The 18,496-nt window shown below is 39.7% G+C and overlaps 1 protein-coding gene across 1 annotated transcript in view; it reads left to right on the top strand.

The window, feature by feature from the left end:
- The window catches only part of LOC128696583 (sialin-like), a 152,205-nt gene extending 134,729 nt beyond the window's left edge, over positions 1-17,476 (top strand). Inside the window, exons 4-11 of the mRNA XM_070094628.1 lie at positions 853-1,121; positions 1,511-1,744; positions 9,065-9,152; positions 9,865-10,082; positions 12,175-12,324; positions 14,231-14,363; positions 15,905-16,146; positions 16,830-17,476. Coding sequence (XP_069950729.1) covers positions 853-1,121; positions 1,511-1,744; positions 9,065-9,152; positions 9,865-10,082; positions 12,175-12,324; positions 14,231-14,363; positions 15,905-16,146; positions 16,830-17,372 — 1,877 coding nt within the window. The 3' untranslated portion in view covers positions 17,373-17,476. The remainder of the gene's footprint in view (positions 1-852; positions 1,122-1,510; positions 1,745-9,064; positions 9,153-9,864; positions 10,083-12,174; positions 12,325-14,230; positions 14,364-15,904; positions 16,147-16,829) is intronic.
- Positions 17,477-18,496: the final 1,020 nt, after the last annotated feature.

The raw sequence follows: 18,496 nt of genomic DNA, 5'->3' as shown, positions 1-18,496 counted from the left end.
GTATCCTAACCTGAGCCTCACTCAGTGCATTTATAACACGTCCCTTTTGCTCCTTTATCCATCCTATCACAGGCCTTTTCCAAATCCATACAAACAACAGCTTTTTCCTCTTATTTCTCACTGCAGACAATTCACACATCTGCTTGTCCTAAATCCACCTTGTTTCTTTTCGGCTCTGCAGTCTATCTTTTCCCATCACTCTCAATAATAATGCTACCATAATTTACGCTGTGTACTCATCAGATTTATTCCCTTACATTTCCCTATACAAATATAAATGTTACAAGAACAAAAAAGTAAAGCCTCCAGCAAAACAAAGAATTATACACGTACTCTGCTAATCATTAGATCAATTTTTTTGCTTATATTTCAAATTTATGCTCCAACCATTTCCAAATTATATTACCGCCGGTTTCACTGTCTCAATCGTAATCGCGTTCATCTCTTGTGTTGTTACCCTCTTTGAAGGTGTCCACTACCTCACTCACTTCCTCTTTACCTACACTCGCATTTAGCTCTTTATTTATAACAATTTCTACTCCTCTCTGCCCATGCATAAAATCTCAAGTGTTCATTTCATTATTTATGCTTAACAATTCGAAATATTCTATCACTCTTTCCAAGAACGAAGACATGCTGCAGAAGAAACTTTTAGTTGGGAGAACTTTTTGCTCAAATACGACCTTTATCTAGGTCATATTTAATGAAACTTTACAGAGTGAAACGCTGTCCAGGTAAATACTTATTATACAACGTACTTTTTTTCAAAATTGTCAGTACGCCATTTGGATCCAGTCTCTAAAACCTGTAACTTCCTTCGCTATAATTACGACTATATCTCTCCTGTTCAAGCATGGTTGCCAGCACGGTACGTCGTCTCCCTGCTGGCCTTCCTGGGTGTCACCTTCAACTACGTTCTGCGTGTCAACATCAACTTCGCCTTGGTGGCCATGGTGAAGCACAGCAACGCCACACTTGGCCACACGTCTGTTAACGCCACACTCCTCACTGTCTTCAACGCCACCGAGGAGGACGTGTCCGTGGAGAGGGCCCAGGGAAGCCTCACCAGCCAACATACTTGCCCAGCCCCTGATAATGATATCACATCTCACACCACATACGTTAGTAGCATTATTACACCCGTATGGTTTCACATCACTTGAGAATGGGAGGTGCAATTGTTGCCCCCTAAACTCTGACTTTTACATAGACCCGGTAACAAATGACAGTTTTTCTTCTTTATTAAGACTATGGAGCGAGTGATAATATCCTTCAGAAAGAAACGAAGAGACTGCTGTTTTTTTCGTCTTTCCTCTGCATTTGTTTCTTCTGGCCTCAATTATTTTAATTAATATTTAAAATTATAAAAAATACACTAATGATAATAAAAGTATTCCAACAGTAATAACAAAAATTAATAACAATATTACTATTAATTCTCATTCCCCAAATCGTGTGGGTAATTCAAGCCTTCTGACGTCAATAGCTAAGCAACAAGCTGTGTTCACAGAATGGTGACCTGCCATGGGACGAGTGGACACAAGGGCTGGTGGTCGGGGCGTTTTTCTACGGCAACGTAGTGTCGCAACTGCCCGGGGGTCGCCTGGCAGAGCTCTGGGGCCCACACAGAGTGCTAGGCTGTGCTCTACTCTCCGCCAGCATCTTCACTCTGATACAGCCATTCGTTGCTAGGGTATCCTATATATTGTTGATCTTCGCCAGGATCGTCGTAGGACTCTCGCTGGTGAGTGAAAGACTAGTGTAATATATACATAATAGGGTTTAAAGCCTATCGACTACACTAGGGTCGTAAAGGTTTCAACATAAACTGAGGGAAATACACCTCATGGTGTATATATCCTATCGAATGAAGGATTTTCACATTCTCCCTGGGTACTGTGGAAACGTTTCGCCCACTATTCCAATGATAGTCTGATGGGCGAAACGCTCTTGTAACAAAACTAGCTAATGTTGCAGACGCCTTAGACATTTGTCTTTATTGCATCATTTTTATTATATATTGTTGTTAATGTCATTCTTATTCTTCTCATTGTTAGTATTAGTGCATAGTCCACAAGGGTCATTCAGCGGTGGAAATTGAGGGGCAGGGAATCAGTTTCGATCCAAGGGAGGGGAGGGTAGCTCCATTTCCTTTGGTCAAGAATCCTTGACCTTGAAAGGTTTTAAACTATGTTGACTTTCTTTATCGATGTCTGGTCTCATGGGACTTGTCATACCTGTTCTTGAAACTGTGTACAGATTATGCGTCCCCCTTCGCGCAGCTCATTCAATTTTACTTCGAAGCTAAGAATGGTGTACACTGCTCGTTGGAATGTAAGACGCACGTGCAATAGTTGATTAAAACGTTTTGCCTAAGCAGTAAGCTTCTTCAGTCAAGTACAGAGGAGAATAAATTGGAGGAAGCAGGTGCAGCAGTGAGGTAAAGATGATGTAATCAGTAAATCAACGTTGGAGAAATAGTTTTTGAGGTGACTGCTTCCTCAGCTTGGAGAAGTGTTCAGCTCCCTATTGTGAAACTTAATCATAAGATTGGGTCTTAAATGCTGCTGAAGGTGAGGCATAAAAGTTTCGAAGACGCAGCAGGAGGCGGGGGCCATAAGTAGAAGGCAAGAAAATACATAGCAGACCTACTTAGTAGAAGGCTTACTGGTCCATGCTAAGTAGGTCCCTCTCGATTCCAACCCTTCTCACTCACGAGTAAAGCTGGTTGTTATACCTATGACTCGTTTGTTATCTTTAGCTACCTGTAGGCTACCTATAGTCGCTTCCGGAGGTCACCATCCATAAGGCTCGGTCTCAGACCAGGCCTCTTGATTGCTGGCCTGATCGATCAGGCTGTTGGTGCCCGCCTATTGAATCCGGGTCATAAAGTTGTGATCCGAAGGCGCTACCTCCACTGATAGTTCCGGGACAAGTCCGGTTACGAACCTCTTGACCTTTTCGAGCTGAAGATGTTTAGTCAGGAGGGAACTCTACTTACTCCGCGTTGCATGATCATGATCGCGTTTAACGTCTTAAAGATTTCGATAAGATTCTCGAAGGAGTTCCTGTGTGTGTGTGTGTGTGTGTGTGTGTGTGTGTGTGTGTGTGTGTGTGTATGCATACTCACTTATTTGAGGTGTGCGTGCGTGCGTGCGTGCGTGCGCGTGTGTGTGTGTGTGTGTGTGCGTGCGTGTGTGCGTATGCGTGTGTACGTACGTACATACACAAAGCGTTCTTAGCTATTCAGAGTCAGGGGGAGTGCATGGGAAACTTAGGAGAGGCTAAGTTATTCCCAGTATTAGTTTAAAACAACATAAGTTACAAAAAAAGGCCCCGTAGCCCCTTATTCCCTGTGGCTGACTTTTTGTCACAACTGTTACAGTAACACATTATATCGAGCATTGGAGGTAACACAAAACGGGTTTTAGCGAGACAATTATACAAATTGTTTAACTCGTTTGAAAGGTTGGCCTAAACCAAATTGATTGCAAATCTGAGTAAGGGTGAATTTGGCCAAACCTTTATTCGATTCCTAGGTTACATTATGGATAAAGAAAAAGTGGTTCCTGTAAATGTTAAGGAGGAAGCAGTAGTTTCGGTAATCTCCCGATTCTTCAAAGTATCTCTAAAAGGGAATATATGATAATAATACCCATTTGTAATAGCTGCCCGGGTCACCATGCAACTCTGGATCTCAACGCAATTTAACACTTATAAATAAGTAAATTCTGTTTCTTGTTGAACATATATGGAAGTTACATAAACGTTTGAAGAACACTTGGTTATAGTTCTGATACAAAGAGAATCAGTCATGCATGGTATTTCGGGAATTTATGGCAGACAGACACTTCATGCCGAGTAAATTTTTATTGTAGATGTTTCGCTCTACCTTGAGCGAAATTTTGTCTGCAATAAAGGTTTGGTCTGTACCGGTCATTTTTCTACTGTTTTTGTCCGTCCATAATTAATCACTACCACTTTCTTTTTATTGCAAGGTGATTATTTGGCAGTCAAAAGCAAACACAGATATATACACACAACAAAGCATACTCATACACTTCCATATAATCGCTCGCTCTCTTCCTTTCACTCACACACACACACACACACACACACACACACACACACACACACACACACACACACACACACACACACACACACACACACGCACATATACGTACGTATGTAATTTCCATACGATTACCTTTATTTCATTAATGTTTCATCAGTAGCATTATATTAATTCAGGGAACGGTCGGAGGTGGTGTTTTGCTAGGCAAGAAGTAGGACAGTGTCTTCTGACACAGGTTATATAATGGCCAGTCTGATGGTTAAGCTCACCTACCGTAGCTAGGTTTTCACTCCATTTTATACACGAAGGATCATTACAGAGTCGACTCCGTAGATAGTTCCTGGAATGTCAATAACTTGAAGGACAAAATAGAGAAGAGACGCTGTAGAACAAGATTTTACTGGAATAACGTTTCACTCTGTGTAGAGCTTTATCACGTTATGAATCGACAGAGGGATACACACAGCGAAGTGTAGTCCAATTAAAAGCTTGATTTGTATCTTGCGGGTTTTTTCAATATAGTTGGCAGGACGCCATTTGAATCCAGCCCAAGTTGTTTACAAACTCCACCACCACTACCTAAACACATCCACACCAAGGCTTAGTACCTTAAACCTAACCACCAGTCGGTAATTAATCATATCTTTTTTTCTTCCATATATATCCAGCCATAGCATACGTAGGTACCTCATGAGCCGGAGGACCCGGGTTCAATTATTGGTGGAGAAAGGGATGTAAACAGACAAACCTCAAAATACCTGTTGCTCCTATTATCCAGGAGTTAGACTGTTGTGAGTGGTATTCTGGGAAAGGGCCTAAGGATTCCCACGGTACTATTACCTGGAGTTTACCTGGAGAGAGTTTCGGGGATTAACGCCCTCGCGGCCCGGTCTGTGACCAGGCCTCCTGGTGGATCAGAGCCTGATCAACCAGGCTGTTGCTGCTGGCTACACGCAAACCAACGTACGAGCCACAGCCCGGCTGGTCAGGAACCGACTTTAGGTGCTTGTCCAGTGCCAGCTTGAAGACTGCCAGGGGTCTGTTGGTAATCCCCCTTATGTATGCTGGGAGGCAGTTGAACAGTCTCGGGCCCCTGACACTTATTGTATGGTCTCTTAACGTGCTAGTGACACCCCTGCTTTTCATTGGGGGGGATGTTGCATCGTCTGCCAAGTCTTTTGCTTTCGTAGTGAGTGATTTTCGTGTGCAAGTTTGGTACTAGTCCCTCTAGGATTTTCTAGGTGTATATAATCATGTATCTCTCCCGCCTGCGTTCCAGGGAATACAGTTTTAGGAACCTCAAGCGCTCCCAGTAATTGAGGTGTTTTATCTCTGTTATGCGCGCCATGAAGGTTCTCTGTACATTTTCTAGGTCAGCAATTTCACCTGCCTTGAAAGGTGCTGTTAGTGTGCAGCAATATTCCAGCCTAGATAGAACAAGTGACCTGAAGAGTGTCATCATGGGCTTGCTTGACTTTCTTGAGTTATCCTGGGTTATTACGGTGCCCCGTGGCCTGGTGGCAAAAGCTCTCGCTTCACACGCCGAGTATCCGGGTTCGATTCCCGGCGAAGGGGTGGAAACATCGGACATGTTTCCTTACACCGGTTGTCTATGTTCGCCCCTCAGTAAAATGGGTACCTGAGTGTTAGTCTACTGGTGTGGGTCGCATCCTGGGACAAAACTGACCTAATTTCCCCGAAATGCTCTGCATAACAAGCGGCTTTCTATATAGTAATATGTCATTGATGTCAGCTAGGACTGTATACCTTATACATGTACTTGTAGTAAATAAAGATATTATTATTATTATTATTATTATTATTATTTATTATTATTATTATTTATTATTATTATTATTATTATTATTATTATTATATTACTTCCCCAGGCTTTGGTAAACATATCTGTAATAATGTTTACAACTTAAGATTAGCTACTGCATCATCTGGCCTCTTTGAATATGTAATTACCTATTTGTAGTTAAGCTTAAGCAGAACGATGCTCGTGGTATCCCGTCTTCAGTAATTTATTTGCATCATTGTCTGCGCTAATTTACACGTAGGTTACTATAAAAACTAATTGTAAAAAATAAAACTTCGGTATTGCCGATATTCGTGGCTCAGTTGGTAGCGGTTTCCCCCTCACAACTGAGGGACCGGGGTTCGGTACCCCAGACGAGTGGAAACATTGAGTATTTTTCCTTATACCTGTTTGCCGTTGTTCACTTACCAAGGAGTTGGTACCTGAGTGTTAGCAGACTGTTGTAGGATCGCATCCTCGGGGAGAGGATTAAAGGACCCTAACGTAAATAAACCAGTCTGATGACAAGAGCTTTGTTGAGTTAACCTGGTTTACTAACCCTTCAGGCTAATATTCAAATGAAATTTACATTTCCTCTTCTACTTCCATTATGAAGAGCTTCTGACAAATATTATAGTTTATGCTAGTCAAGACAAGTTTTCTATTACGTAATTTATAGAACACCTAAATATTTAACGCGGTGTCTTAAGTAAATTAATGTCAACACTATAACAGTGGAAACAATAAGTTTATTCAGGTATACACAAATCCAGTTACATATATTATCATACATAGCAGCATGTGTGTAGAGAATCTAGAATAACCCAAAAAAGTCAGTGACTTATTTCCATTGGGGTTCTTTTAATACCTTATTATTATACTATAAAGGGATAATAATATATTATTATACTATAAAGGATATATACTAGGAATAAGGTAAAATAGTTATTTACATTTACATGTGTGTTAGTTAAAAAATAAAAAATCACTCTCCTCCCTTTCTGTCGCTACAGAAGACGTTATGTGAGTAACAGCAGCCTCGAAGGGTTAATAACATAGAATAACCCTAGAAAGCCTAGCAGTGTGGCTTATTGACACCGGGGTCCTCCTCAAACACCAACACCAACAACCTAAACTTCTAAGTACCTATTTACTACCAGGTAACAGGGCCATCAGGTATTAGAAGACTTGCTCGTAAGTCCTCTTCCAGCTTACTACTACTAGTAGTACTACAATTACTACTACACTTCGAGCAAGGATTAGACTCGGGTCCTTCCCATCTGCAAGCCAAATGCGGCACTACTCCGCTAGCAAGTTTTTAGGGTCTTTGTGTTTCCGCATCGGGAAGATTAATAACCCAGAAAATTAATAACACCACATAGCACACAGTAACACCAAAGAACACACAACGCCACATAACCCGCCGTAACACAGTAGAGTACATAACACAACACCACATAACTCACAATATCATCACTTCATATAATACCATCGAGTAACACAAAAACACCGGGTAACACACAATAATAAATACAAACCTTTATTTAAAAAATTACTGTTCAAAACATAATCTGAAGGTCAATAGGAACCATAGCATTTCGTGCGTGGTCTATAGGATCCACAGCATTTCGTGCGTGGTCTATAGGAGCCACAACATTTCGTACGTGGTCTATCGGATCCATAGCATTTCGTGCGTGGTCTATAGGATCCATAGCATTTCGTGTGTGGTCTATAGGATCCATAGCATTTCGTATGTGGTCTATAGGATCCATAGCATTTCGTGCGTGGTCTATAGGATCCACAGCATTTCGTGCGTGGTCTATAGGATCCACAGCATTTCGTGCATGGTCTATAGGATCCACAGCATTTCGTGTGTGGTCTATAGGAGCCATAGCATTTCGTGCGTGGTCAATAGGGTCCATAGCATTTCGTGCATGGTCTATAGGATTCATAGCATTTCTTGTGTGGTCTATAGGAGCCATAGCATTTCGTACGTGGTCTACAGGATCCATAGCATTTCGTGTGTGGTCTATAGGACCCATAGCATTTCGTGCGTAGTCTATAGGATCCACAGCATTTCATGTGTGGTCTGTGGGATCCATAGCATTTCGTGTGTGGTTTAAAGGATCCATAACATTTCGTGTGTGGTCTATAGGATCCACAGCATTTCGTGTGTGGTCTATTGGATCCATAGCATTTCGTGTGTGGTCTATAGGATCCATAGCATTTCGTGTGTGGTCTATAGGATCCACAGCAGTTCGTGTGTGGTCTATAGGATCCATAGCAGTTCGTGTGTGGTCTATAGGATCCATAGCAGTTCGTGTGTGGTCTATTGGATCCATAGCATTTCGTGTGGTCTATAGGATCCATAGCATTTTGTGTGTGGTCTGTAGGATCCATAGCATTTCGTGTGTGGTCTGTAGGATCCATAGCATTTCGTGTGGTCTATAGGATCCATAGCAGTTCGTGTGTGGTCTATAGGAACCATAGCAGTTCGTGTGTGGTCTATAGGATCCATAGCAGTTCGTGTGTGGTCTATAGGATCCACATCAGTTCGTGTGTGGTCTATAGGATTCATAGCATTTCGTGCGTGGTCAACCTCGGGAATCATCCGAGTATTACATCTTGCTCTGCCGTTCAGGGGATTTACTGTTTTTGCTTCCAGCGCTGCTGTTATTCACAGAACTAACAACTTGAATTTTTAATATGATGTAGATAATGGATGGGTCTTGAAGCCTACCTTTTAACATTACGGCTATTGTTTTTTTTTATGAATTTTTAAAGCTGGAATGTTGGAAGGATTTTTTTTTTTGAAGAGGATTTTTAATGCTATTTTAATTGGTCACAAACTTCTGCATCACAGTGTCAATTAGTCTGTTTTAACGATATGTGCATACGAGGATATTTTATTCTGTCCCATAATGTAGAAACGAAATAAATATTTTTTCATATTTTTGTTTTTACGTTTTCTTGAAAATTTGTACATATTTTGGCACCATTATATCCGTACATAAAGATAGCTTTTTGCAGAATGTATTTCCTTCTTAGGGTTACTTTACCTTGGTGGGAAACGGCCAATGTGATAAAAAAAAGTGATCTAGGCCTCTGAGTTACACCTCCATGTTTTAAATGTGTTCTAAATCTGAGAGCAACACTGCGAAGTGACAAGTTCGGTCTTCCCTCAGGGTGTTACCTCCCCAGCCAACCACGCTCTTCTCTCAGGGTGGGCGCCACCCATGGAACGATCAACTCTCTCAGCCATCATATACGCAGGTACGCCAGAATATACGCAGCTATATCAGCATATACTCAGGTACGTCATAACTGATGCAGGTAAGTTATCATACCCAGGTATGCTACTATTTACGCAAGTAAATATTTTATGCTTGCTTGCTTGCCACTTGATTTAGCTAGCTAAGATGGTTGGTTTTTCGTTGCACTCGTCTATTTTTTTACGAATATTAGCAATGGTGAAGGTAATTGCATTCCCAAGTCTTTATCGATTATCCGATAACGGTGTGACTCCATGTCGGTAGACATTTATAGATGCCTGGCTTTCCTCCAGGAAACTAGATTACAGATGTAGCGATGATATAAATATTTGTTAGTCTATTAGTTAGGAAGGAAAAAGACACAGGTCTTTGTAAATAAGATGACTCGTTAAGTGGTGCTGGTACATGTGAAAGTGACACAGTCATTGGCTATAAGCAAAAGTGGTCACCAGTTTACCCATACTGGACTAAGTAGTCTGAATGACTGATTTGAACCCTAACTGATTAATTTTAATTAGCTTGTCTTCAGGCCAACAAACTGTTAATTCCACAGGTAAAGGTCGGGTTGCAGATCTGTAAGGACAGGTAGCGAGTAGCAGACAGAGGATCGAGCCTCCACAACTCCTTGCACCGAATGACCCACACAGGATCCGAGTTCCATGTAAATATTATACTATTTATTCCACACCTTCCTTCTCCCACCACCGTGGCAGGAGTCCCAGCAGGTACAGTGGTGGCCTTCCCTGCGTCTGCTGTCATCATCGACATGCTGGGGTGGGAGGCTGTGTTTTACCTGCAGGGAGCAGTGACGCTGCTTTGGTGCCTCGCCTGGTTCTTGATCGTCACTGACTCGCCTGCTGACTACCGCTGGATCACCAACCAGGAGAAAAATTACATCATGTCCACTATTGGGGACACCAAGAGTAAAAAGGTTAGCGATTTAGTAATGCCTCGTGACTGACTGGTTGGTTAGTTAATGGAGTCTAAAGCCTATCGACTACAATAGGGTCATTAAGGCTACACATAACCTTTCCACCACCAGATAAGAATTCTTTAATTCCTATAATAGGGATATGTACGCTGAATACACCTCTCGCTGTATATATATCCTGAGGACGAACTGTAACGTCATCCGTCAGCATGGAGAACAGCTGCTCGGATTTGAGCTAAACGATAGGTTATGGAAATTTTCCATTTGTGAGTTATGCAGTGGAGACGTATTCTGAGCCAATAGTTAAAAAATCTGCTTTTAAGTAACCAAAATTAACTTAATACAAACCAACCAAACGAAAACTAGGATTAATTCTGGTTAGGCTAGGCTAAGTAGGTTACGTTAGGTTAGGATTGCTTACCAAAAAAACGGTTTCTCCCATTTGCACAAATTATAATTAGCTCCATTGCACTTAACATTAAACTTTACATAAAAACCGAACTGTTATCTCTATACTGATCACGTAGTTTAATTATGCTTGCAATTCGTGGGTTGTGAATTGTTTCGCCTTCAGAATTCTGACTTTTAATCGTTAGCCCAGTCCAGCGTCATCGGTTGTTTACGGAATGCCTAGCCATTAGCCGACAGAGGATCGAGCCTCTACGCAGCGCTTAACACAAATGAATAATGATCAACATCATCAAACGCATTTTTGGCAACATTACGAGGCTGGAGAAAAATGTAGTCCTAGGTGAGACTTTTAGTAAAACTAGCGTCAAAAACTGCTAAAGCTGCTAGAGTTCGTCACGGCCACGCTAGCTGGAGATTCGTCTGTAAAAACTTGCATTTGTGGTCACAGAGGTGCCTGTGCTAAATTTCCTATGGTGTAGAAATATACCTAGTTGGATGAATCTTATTGTGGCTAGCTGGTCTAGTGGCTAGCGCGACGGGCTGGAGTTTTGAGACTCTATGACCGCGGGTTCAATCCCGGCCGGGGGTATGGTTTATTTGCAATCGTGTCATTACGATTTCTTAAGTCAGTAGCATTTATATATCTTCAAGTTGTATACATCATATTAGTATTGGTATTAGTAGTAGTAGTAGTGGTAAGTCTGTGGGAAATTTTGGAGACGAGGTTCACAGGTACATTCCTGAACTATTTCATCCATATAATTTACGGGGGGTACAACTAAACAATTTATTAAACTCGCCAAAATTAGTTGTACCTCATAGCTAAGTGGGATTTTAAGAGGCAGTAGGCTGCACCATGACTCTCCTTCGTGACCCACACATTCTTGCTCTCCCGCAAGTACAGTCGGGCCTATAAAATTTTAAATGTATAAAAAATTAATGCCAGTAACTCGGGTTTGTGACTTGAAGGGGATGTGTTGAGTCCACAGTATGAAAGTAATAATATATTCACGTTACACAAAATTATATGATACAAATATTTAGAAAAAATTGAACTTGAGCACTCACCATAGATATGTTAGATCACCATTAATTACTTGTAGAACACTTCCTTAATGCCTACCTAAGAAATGGAACCAAAATTGGCCAACTAATAAACTATTTGTTAAGTCTACTGACATACCTCTGTAGATGTGCAGCCCTGGTGACGCCGTTCTCACTCCATTATAGTGGTTTCATATATATTTTGTCCCAGTTCTTCAGCGGGGGACATTAATAAATATTCCAATTACAAATTCAGGCCGGAACACAGTTATGGCTTCGATGACGCCTTATTACACAAACAATATTTTCAGCCAGTGTTTCTCACCCAAATTAAAATTGGCGTCTATGTATTCCTACGCCGTCGCTGGACATCCCCCTCATTCAAAATTTCTAGAAGCGTCAGCCCAACAACACATTTTAATACACAATTAATATATTATTCAAATTTACACATTCTGAATTTTGGAAAATATATAAAAAAATTTCCACATAGTCACGTAATATGTGGGCCAATAGACAATTGTATTGCTCCTCTTTTTCTCAAGTAATAGACATCCTATGGGTCAGTAGGCCTCTTAATTTGCTTTTTTTTTTATTACCTGTTATGTGCAGCCCATCAATAAAAACGATATTACAGAGTCAGGCTGTGCCGTGGAAGTCAATGATAACATCACTGCCAGTGTGGTCGGTGGTAGCTGGATCCTTCGGCCATAACTGGGGCTTCTACACTCTGCTCTCAGCCGTGCCTCTCTACACCAAGAGCATCTTGCATCAGGATATAAAGTCGGTCGGTCTCTTTTCATCATGATCACTGTATTTTGTAAAATGTATGTGGGAAAACTTTAAGAGTTAACTGTACTTATTATCCTTATATCTGTAGGATGTTCTGTAGTAGTAGTTGCAAAAATTATCATGGTTAATAATCTCAAAATTTCCACTGCACCATTGACACAACTTTACTCAGTTAATATCCCAAAGGATCTTTGGCACATTTCTATAAACTAGCAAACTTTGGTCACCTACTCACGAATGAAGAACTTGAATTTCGCAGTATTTGTGAATATATGTTCTTTTAGTACTCCGTAAGTATCTGAATTATACTAAATAATGTAATTCCATTGATGAATGTCAACTCAGTTTCATCAATAGCTCCAGGTAGTTTCCGGATACAAAGGCGTACTGAAGATAGTACTGAAGGAGGACACAGGGTCGGAGCAACTTTTTACTGTGACAACATTTCGCTCTACGTAGATCTTTAAGTCATTAAAAATCTACACAAAGAAAAATGTTGTCACAATAGAAGCTTACTCTTCGCCTGTGTCTGGGATCCGTAAGTGCTACTATCAACAGGCTTGTATCTTTCTTTAGTTTTGTTTTATATATCTTAAATAACAATCTAAGACTTCATATCCTACTCTAGCTCATTTTCAAAGCCCAGCCCTATCTAAGGTATATTACCACTCCTAAGAAGCCATCCATAGCAATCTACTAACACAGTTATCTATTTTCCACTAAGAGAACATGGGTAACAGATGTGAGCAAATTCAGCTATAATCTTCTCTCTTTCTGAACTTAATCTGGGGTCATCTGGTTAAATTCTTTAGGAGTTCCACAAGAAAACTCTCTGGGGTTCTGTAGGTGTTCCACAGCGTAGTCTCTTGGGTTCTATAGGAGCTCTACAACGTAAGTGTCTAAGGATCTCTATGAGTTCCACTGGGTAGTGTCTTGAGTTCGGTAGGCGTTCCGCAGGGAAGTGTCTGGGTTCTGATTAAGATGAAGTATAAAGTAGTGATATCACTCCTGCTTTTACTAATTAACACTTATTGGTGATCGTGCTCTGCATTAAAGCATTATCAGTCTTAAAATTTAATTACATCTTTGGTTTAACTAAAAATGATTTCCTCCTTGACTGTATGTAAAGCACGTAGACCTATGGACTGATTACTGAATTTCTACCGTGTTTTCTCTCTCTCCATACACCTATAAGTGAAGTTAATGAAATGAAAAAGTAATGATTCTTAGTTTAACTAGAATTAGCACAATATCAGTCTCTGCTCTAAAAGAGGTGTTTCAGGATATCAATGAGACTGCTCACCTTCAAGTTATATAATCAAGAACTTAGTTTTATCAGGTACGAAACGACCCTGGAAATGCTGTACAGCTTATATAGCAGAAAATGAAGATGTTGATAGGAAAACCCAAAAGATTAACATGGATAAGAAAATATTTGAAGTTGGGAATTTGCAGCTGAGACACGAGGCTCCTGCCTCGTGTCTCATGAGAATTAAAACAAAAAGGCTCAGCTTGATTTAGAATTTCTCAAATTTTAATTCTGACGATGAATGGGAAAACTTCTGAAACGTCAGTGAAGAGAGAAAATTGAGGTTCTGTATAGACGGCATTCTTAGCAGCCATAGTCATACTGGGTTCTTGTTGCAGGACTTGCATTTTTTAAGTATAGATTATAGCAGATAGTCCTCAGTCGAGATAGCAATAGTCGAGATAGCAATAGTCTTTCTCTTCACAGCGTTGATATTTAGTCTAAAGTCATCTCTGCCATGTGCAGATTTTGTTTCCCCGACAGTAAATGCTCCCCTTCCTCTGGTTTTCCAGTATACATAAGGCCCCAGTAAACCCGTTCTTAACAATTCCAGCATCACTGTTAATCTTATAAGTCTCTCTCCATGGCACAGAATGCATCACTGTCAGGGCTGCCGTTCGTAGGTATGTGGATCATGTCGCTGGTGGGAGGGGTTGTATGCGACTGGTTCCAGCAGCGTTGGGGAACTTCAACCATCGCTGTGAGGAAGACATCACATTTTTTGGGTAAGTCAAAGGATCCTCTTGCAAAATATGGTTAAGAGGGCGAGAGGGTTAGCCAGAAGCTCCATAAATTGTGATGATTACTAGTTACTATATTTACGAAAAGCGCTGAATCCTGGCTGGTTATTCAGCGTTTATGAATGGTGAGACAACCGTAAGAAGGGAGGAGCGGAGGTGCAAGGTTAGAGAACAGGTAGGTCAAGATAGGACCGCCATGATGAGTGAGAAACAAAACGGGATAAGAGTAAGGATGAAGAGAGTCAGAAGTAAAATTGGCAGAGGGAAAAGAAAGTAAGAGAATTAAAAGGAGTTTGAGGAATTGTAATAATGACACATCGAACTGTTAACACCAGCAAAAACACTTCCTCCAAAAAATCTTTTACGCCAAGTGCTTTTCGTTTTATTTTCATTAGATTTGTCTTAAGGAAGTGCTAAACTCGTAAGGGTCATACGGCACTTGGATAATGAAAGGTAATAAAGTTAGATACAAGCCAGAGTAGAATAGTGCCACTGTCTCCAGTGTAATATTCTCGTGTATTTGACTGAAGAAGCCTGTTGTACAGGCGAAACATTTCGACAGAGATTCCCAAGTGTTACACACATGTCATTGTCATCAATAATTGTCGGTATTGTATACCCTCAAGGAAGAAAAAAAAAGTAAAAATACCGCAGTTGGAACTATTCACCAAAAACTCGCAATTAGGAGAGGAACATTAGGATGATGTTTCGGTCAGTTTTGGACCATTCAGATCCCCAAAAAATTGACAGTGGTCTAAGTTAGTTTAATATGTTTATTATGGACCCCATACCCATCCTGTGTGCAGTAGTCAAAATATTGTGTAGCTATCAGAATTTTGTGGTCCAGAGAATGGGCCGCAAAGTTTTGATTGCTACTCAAGTCACAATAATAATGAATTATTTACATGTTTATATCTTGTTACGATCGTAATGAGTTAATTACACAGACATGAATTAAGTAACAAAAATATTACAATGTAGCTTGGTTCTGAATTATTTACACTACCCTAAAAATAAAAACACGGTAAGGGTGGGGATCAAACTCACGGCAAGTAAGTAGTAAAACTCCAGGTCCAAGACGGACCGAAGAGTCACGCTGACATTCCTCTCCTAAGAGAGTGCTGTTCATGGTCTGTATACCATCATTGTTTGATGTAATTGGGGCTATACTGGTATTCAGATTTACTGATAGCTTTCCAGCGGTCATATAATTTTAAGGATAACTCTGTTAAATGTTTGTTATCTTACTCTACATATGGGTTTCTATTAAATATATCTTACCAAACATATAACATACAAAAAAAGTGTGTTTACTGTTTTTTGAGGTTACACCTCCTACGTGAGGCCTGGTCATGGACCGGTGGGAAATACCTGAAGATTTTACATATAACGCATTATGCGTCATTATTTAATCTTTTTTTTTTAATTTTGCTTAAATACAATGCAGTATTCACTTAGGTGAATAATAGTGTTAATATCCTTATAGGGAAGTGAAAATTCCTTTAAAGAGTGCTTTATTTTGACAGCCAACGTGGGGCCAGCAGTGTGTGTAATTGGACTCATGGTTGCTGGTTGTGACTGGCATTTGACAGTGGCCCTTTTGGTAGTGGGCGTGGCCTTTAAGGGACTTATATTCTCTGGCCACTACGTCAGCCCTATCGACCTGGCACCCAACTTCGCTGGCACAGTACTAGGCATTACCAACACCATAGCCAATATTCCCGGCTTCCTGGCGCCTATGTTAAACGGCTTTATCATTAATAATCAGGTTGGTGAATTATTTCATATTGGTTGGTAAGTTGATTAAAGTCTATTGATTTCATGAGGGCCATTGTTGCTTTGTATAACCAGTCTAAGGTAATTTAATGCCTAAAATATGAGTAACCTCAGAGTAACCTCTCATTGTATATACACTGATATATACATCACTCGGTGTATATATTTTAGGCTGAAAAATGATCATGATCATTATTATCATCATCATTATTATTATATTCCTGGAAATCTCCAGATCAACATGGATTATACAGGAATTATTATATACGTATATATGTGTGTGTGTGTGTGTGTGTGTGTGTGTGTGTGTCGTGCCTAATAAGCCGAACTTGGCGAATAGACCGATATTGATAGACTTTTTTTTTAATTGACAAAACCTAACTTAGCAACCTAACCTAACGTATTTTTTTATACAAATTCTGCAAAATATATCATAGATTATTTTAAATTTGTTTAATATTACTTAAAATAAATGATGTATATTTTCGTTATGATCAGACTGATTTTCGCAGATTTATGGCACAATTTTTTTCACTGCTTATTCAGCAGAAAAATCTTTACTTTTTAGATTTAACTCGCTGGTTGCTATTATGTTAAATGCAGTATGATCATTTGGTATGTGAACGTTCCATTATGTCACTTTTATCTGTATGGTGTAAACTTGTGATCCAACAGCAAACTCTGCCGCAGTGGAGGATAGTTTTCACGATCACTGCCGCTATCTACTTGCTGGACGTTGTCATCTATCTCGTCTTCGCCTCAGCGGAAGTGCAGCCGTGGAACAGTCATGAATCTGAGAAGTCACTTAGTCAGGACGCAGGGGAAGATCCTCAGAAGATCAAATCTACACAAGGGGACAATCACTTCTCGCAGAAGAGTGATTATCACGAAGAATCGGAAAATGCCGGCGAGAGAAAGACCTCACTACACGAAGGAAAGAGCACTCAGCAGAAACGCATCCAATACACTGAGAGCAGTGAGGAGGGCGCCCACACAGGGAGCAGCAACCAGAAGGACATCCACTATGAGGAAGACAAACACGCTGATAGAGATAGGTGTGGAGGTGAGATCAACGTCAATACTGAAAACGAGAGTACTTGGCACTGTCACAGAGACGAGGAAATAGCTGCTTGTACCGAGAAGTGCCGGAGGGCTGAGAAGACACAGGACACAGAGGGCAAAGGCCACGTTAATGCCGCATTTACCAGTAATGAATAACATTTTTTTTACAGTCGAGAACAAATTATGATACTAAACCTAAATTGTCTGAGGAGCTATACATTTCAGTTCATAAATAAATGAGTTATTAAATTTCAAACGAGCAGTCAGACCTTTTAAACCTTTATCCTAATTCAAAGATTCTTATTATTGACCTTTTAATCTAATCCTCAGACAACAGTGTATAAGCACATTTTGAAAATACAAAAAAAAAAAATATGCATAAACATACACACTTACATATATAATACTTATACTTGAAAGCCAAACTAATTGCATTAACATGTGTCTTTGTAGCCCACGATTATAAAAAGTATAATATGAATTTTAAAAAATAATAAGGGTCATTTACCACTCACTCTAAACTAGGAATGTGGCTGAGGGAACAAAGTATGAGCCACCAGTAGAGGACTCGCTTATATATGGATCCCTCCAAACACTAATATATATATATATATATATATATATATATATATATTTATATATATATATATGTATATATATATATTTGTATATATAAATATATATATATATATATATATATATATATATATATATATATATATATATATATATATATATATATATATATATATAAATATAGGGAGGTACCACCTCTAGAACTGTCATGGGGACCCTCATCCTCAGAGAAAAGAATAAACTTGCTTCAGGGAAAACTCAAGGTTTTCCCTGAAGCTGTTTGAGAATTTTCTCCTACCACCCCTTATATTTCAAGTATGTTATATATATATATATATATATATATATATATATATATATATATATATATATATATATATATATATATATATATATATATATATATATGTATATTATATGCGCTCAGTAATAATTCATATAAAGACAAAAACTCAGAAAATTAACTGATCTGTATGTTTTGATCCTCAAGATGATCCCAGAAGCGGATCGAAATATACAGATCAATTAAGCTTCTGAGTTTGTCTCGATGTGGGTTATTATTGAGCACTGGCAGGTGTTCATTGCATTTTAGTTACATATATACATATTAATAAAGGCTTGCTACTTAACATAGCCTCGTCAGCTGGACTGACGTGGCTACAGAGTAGCGTCAGCAGAGTTTAAAATAACCTAGCACGTATCAT

This window comes from Cherax quadricarinatus, chromosome 47 (genome assembly GCF_038502225.1).
Source record: "Cherax quadricarinatus isolate ZL_2023a chromosome 47, ASM3850222v1, whole genome shotgun sequence".
Lineage (NCBI taxonomy): Eukaryota > Metazoa > Arthropoda > Malacostraca > Decapoda > Parastacidae > Cherax > Cherax quadricarinatus.
Note: the sequence above shows the minus strand (reverse complement) of the source record. Positions and strands in the feature narration are given on the sequence as shown.